At 39.8% G+C, this 4513-nt stretch overlaps 1 protein-coding gene across 3 annotated transcripts in view; it reads left to right on the top strand.

Annotated features, from left to right (window-relative positions):
* The window catches only part of SCML2 (Scm polycomb group protein like 2), a 140503-nt gene that overhangs the window by 102247 nt on the left and 33743 nt on the right, over window positions 1–4513 (top strand). For all 3 annotated transcript variants that reach the window (XM_032756653.2, XM_032756655.2, XM_032756654.2), the window contains one exon: window positions 3087–3330. In XM_032756653.2, coding sequence (XP_032612544.1) covers window positions 3087–3330 — 244 coding nt within the window. The remainder of the gene's footprint in view (window positions 1–3086; window positions 3331–4513) is intronic.

Here is a 4513-nt window from a genome sequence, read left to right as displayed (position 1 = left end):
TTTTTTTTTTTTTTTTTTTTTTTGAGATAGCATCTCACTCTGTTGCCCAGGCTGGAGTGCAGTGGCACCATCTTGGCTCACTGCAACCTCCACCTCCCAGGCTCAAGCAGATCCTCCTGCCTCAGCCTCCTGAGTGGCTGGGACTACAGGCATGCACCACCACACCCAGCTAATTTTTTTTTCTTTTGAGATGAGTCTTGATCTGTTACCCAGGCTGGAGTGCAATGGCACAATCTTGGCTCACTGCAACCTCTGCCTCCTGGATTCAAGCGATTCTCCTGCCTCAGCCTACTGAGTAGCTAGGATTACAGGCGTGCGTCACCACACCTGGCTAATTTTTGTATTTTTAGTAGAGACGGAGTTTCACCATGTTGGTCAGGCTGGTCTCAACCTCCTGACCTCATGATCCACCCACCTCAGCCTCCCAAAGTTCTGGGATTACAGGCGTGAGCCAATTTTTATACTTTTTGTAGAGATAGGGTTTTGCTATGTTGCCCAGGTGGTCTCTAACTCCTGGGCTCAAATGATCTGCCCACCTCGGCGTTCCAAAGTGCTGGGATTACAGGCATGAGCCACCATGCCCAGCCTAGGTTATATATTTGAATCTTAAAATTAGTTCTATTGCATTGCTTATTCTAGTTTTTTAATTGTTTTGTTGCAGAAAATATACATTGCCATTCGAACTTAGTTTGCTTTGCTACAGAAAGTCTCAGTCTGTTATATGACAGTGTAAGGTCCTGGGATCCGTATGTGTGCCTTGAATGTTTTCTGCATTCTATGAGCATCTAGCACAAACTTGTCAACTGCTGTGTTTATTGTTTGTTAAATGCAGCTCACCTCCTCACTTTTTTCTTCTTATACATAGTAACAGGCAGTTAACCTTTAGCCCTTTCATGTAACACTGCTTCTTACTTACCAGCTGTTTATCAAATACTTTGATCTTTAATCATCTACCTTTTGACTTGCCAGCTTTCAGGGTGGGGTATTTTTTTTTTTTTTTTTTTTTTTTTGAGGCAGAGTCTCACTCTGTTGCCCAGGCTGGAATGCAGTGGCACGAACACGACTCGCCGCTGCCTAGATGACTTCCGGGGCTCAAGTGATTCTCCTGCCTCAGCCCACTAAGTAGCTGGGACTACAGGTGTGCTGCCACCATGCCCAGCTAATTTTTGTATTTTTGGTAGAGACGAGGTTTCGTCTTGTCGCCCAGGCTGTTGTCAAACTCCTGAGCTCAAGCAATCCACCTGCCTTGGCCTCCCAAAGTGCTGAATTAGGGATTACAGGTTTGAGCCCAGGGTGGTTTTTAAGAATCAAGTTAAGATAATGTAATTCAGCCTGGCGTGGTAGCTCACACCTGTAATCCCAGCAGTTTGAGAGGCTGAGGCGGAAGGATTACTTTAGGCCAGGAATTCGAGACCAGCCTGGCCAACATAGCAAGGGCTCATCTCTATAAAAATAAAAATTAAAAAAAGAATATGTAATTAAAAGGACTTTGGAAGCTAATAATTAAGGAGCTTCCAGATTGTAAGGGTGTAAAGAGTAACAATAGAAAAATACAGGGTGATGAGATGGGTTTTAAGAGGGGCATTTGAAAAAGAAACCAACCTACCAGATATATTTTTTAAATTGATGAGAGAATTAGTTGCGAGCTTATTTACTGTTTTCGGGTGATTCCTTGGTTCTTTCATTTAAAAAATTGCTTGCTGTTGGTTATTGTGCTGGAAATAATAATATGAATACCTGTTTTTAATAATCTCAGTCTCATAGAGGAATGAGTGATATCTCAATTGTAGTATCTGTAGTGATATTACAATTGAAGATGAGAGTGGCTCAGTTGGCACTGGGCCTAGGAGTAGGCAGGGGTTGGTCAGGGAAGCATTCAAGGAAGCTAGGAGAACTAGGCTTTAAACTGGGTGAGTTGGAGTTGTCCAGGCAGATGCTGGGGTAGGGTGCTCCAAGGAGGTGACTCCGAGACAGACTGCCTAGGTTTAAAATCCAGCTCTGATTGGGAGGTTGTGGTTTTTAATTGAATTATGGGTAAGTGAAAGGGATGAATCTAGGGTAGTGGTTCTCAACCTCAAGTGCACCTTAGAATTTCCCTGATAATTAAAATATTGCTGCTTCCCAGGCCCCACCATAAACCAATTATTATCTCTCACGGTGTGGTCACAGGTGATTCTAATGTTCATTAGGGCAGAAAATCACCCGTCCAGGACTACTATTTTTTTATTCTTTTTTTTTCTCTTTTAATTTGAACAAGTGTCAGTAGGATAGGATTACTATTTCCAGTCTTGGCTTAGGTTAGTAGGTTGCTGTGATGGTGCCATTTAGTAGGATGAAAAGCAGATTGAAAGAAAAGGTGTTGCTTTTAACATAACACTTGGGCTTTTTAGCAATCCTGTTAACATTTACGTGCTTTAACCTTTTTGTGACTAATACTTTTAAAATATTGATTTCTGGATTGAGTATTATAAATGACCCCATACTATATGGCTTTCATGTTCTTATGTCTGTATTTTATACTTAGAGTTTCTTTTTTTTTAATTTTGTTATTCATTTTCTTTAGAATTCTTATACTTTGAGTTTCTTTTAGGATATTATCTGATGTTGTTTCTTTTCTTTGGACTTACCACTTTTTGACACACCAATTTACATATTTGTTAGGTTTGTTTGACTGCCTGTTGTAAAATTTCTTGTTGATTGCTTTTCCCTGTCCGCAACCACTACCACCACCAGCACTAGAATGTAAGCTCCACCAGAGCAGGGATGTTTGATATATTTGTTCATCAATGAATCTTAAATTCCTGGTACATAGCAGATAATACATATTTCTCGAATGAATGAATCCGGCTGGTTTTGTTGCTTTCCAGGTTCTTGACTCTGCTCCAAAGAAAATATGAGATGTTGGAGAGCAGAGTTTCAGATCTGTGAGAACTGTTGTCTTCCTGTATTAATTGATAATTAAACATGGAGCTTAATTTTTGGTTGCTAAGGGTTGTGAGAGAATACGCAACTTTCCACTTCAAGCACATGAGTCTTAATACATCTTAACAATGAAATCTTTTTTTTTTTTTTTAATGTTTTGATAGGAACCACCAAAGCCCTCACTAAATAATTTTAAAGTGGGGATGAAACTGGAAGCTATTGACAAAAAGAACCCATATCTCATCTGTCCTGCGACCATTGGAGATGTTAAAGGGGATGAAGTTCATATCACATTCGATGGCTGGAGTGGAGCTTTTGATTACTGGTGCAAGTATGATTCTCGAGATATTTTCCCAGTTGGGTGGTGTCGTCTGACAGGAGATGTATTACAACCCCCAGGAACTAGTGGTAAGATAATAATTAACTACTTTTTCTTTTACTTTATTGAAGTTAGATGTAACTGTTGTTGGTGTCATTGTGATTAGCGTTGGTGGTACTAGGACTTCATGCCCCAACTGGTGGCAGGCAGAACAAAGTGCTGTCCAGGCTAGAGAACGGGAGGTAAAGGAAAGCTATGATTAGAATTCTTGAGGTCACTGCAGCATCATAGTCTGAGTTCCAGTCCACACTGGAGAATATGGACAAAGCTAAAAGTCATATTTGGATCATTGAGGTCTTGTTGCTATAAGCAAGGGGGGTGGTATGCGCTCAGCTCCTTTTATAGTTGATATTCAATTAAAAATTATACATGGCATTCCATTGTTCATATCTCAAAGCTATTTTTTAAAAGGCTAGGCTTAACTGTTACAAACATGTCTTACATGATTTTCGTCCTGTTTTTAAGTTAAATTGACACTTTGATAGCCTTAAGTTAAATCTACAGTGAAAATTTTTGACTCTGTGGAAGCCATCATAAATTAGTATGTTATTTTAGTCATGGTAATGTTTATTAGTTGTAAAAGTGTTTCCTAAGCTGAGTACTATGATCTTCTAGATATTTTCTTTCAGAGAAAAGCTGTCAACATGTTGATGTTCCTTGGTGACTCTCTCAAGGGCTTAGATATGCCTAACCTGGTCTTCTATGATGGAGTGACTGCTGAGGCTTAAGTGGGATCTAAGCATAGAACCTAATCATTGGCCTAAGTTTAATATAAACTTAGTGGGATTCAATTAGCCGGGCGTGGTGGCGTGTGCCTGTAATCCTAGCTACTCAGGAGGCTGAGGCAGGAGAATCGCTTGAACCTAGAGGGTGGAGGTTGCAGTGAGCTGAGATCACGCCACTGCACTCCAGCCTGGGCAACAAAAACGCAACTCCATCTCAAAAAAAAAAATAAATAAATAAAACCAGCCGGATTCATTCATTCAAGAAATATGTATTATCTGCTATGTACCAGGAATTTAAGATTCGTTGATGAACAAATAATATCAAACATCCCTGCTCTGGTGGAGCTTACATTCAACTTAGTGGGATTGAATATAAACATACTTAAAAAACTTACCCTACTAAGTATATTTATTTTTATGAGAAAAAAAGAAAGATAGATGTAGAAAATAAGTAGGTAAAGTGTGCAGAGGAGTGTAATGTCTAGGT

Source organism: Hylobates moloch, unplaced genomic scaffold (assembly GCF_009828535.3).
Source record: "Hylobates moloch isolate HMO894 unplaced genomic scaffold, HMol_V3 SCAFFOLD_7, whole genome shotgun sequence".
NCBI lineage: Eukaryota > Metazoa > Chordata > Mammalia > Primates > Hylobatidae > Hylobates > Hylobates moloch.
This window is presented reverse-complemented; position numbering and strand designations above follow the sequence as displayed.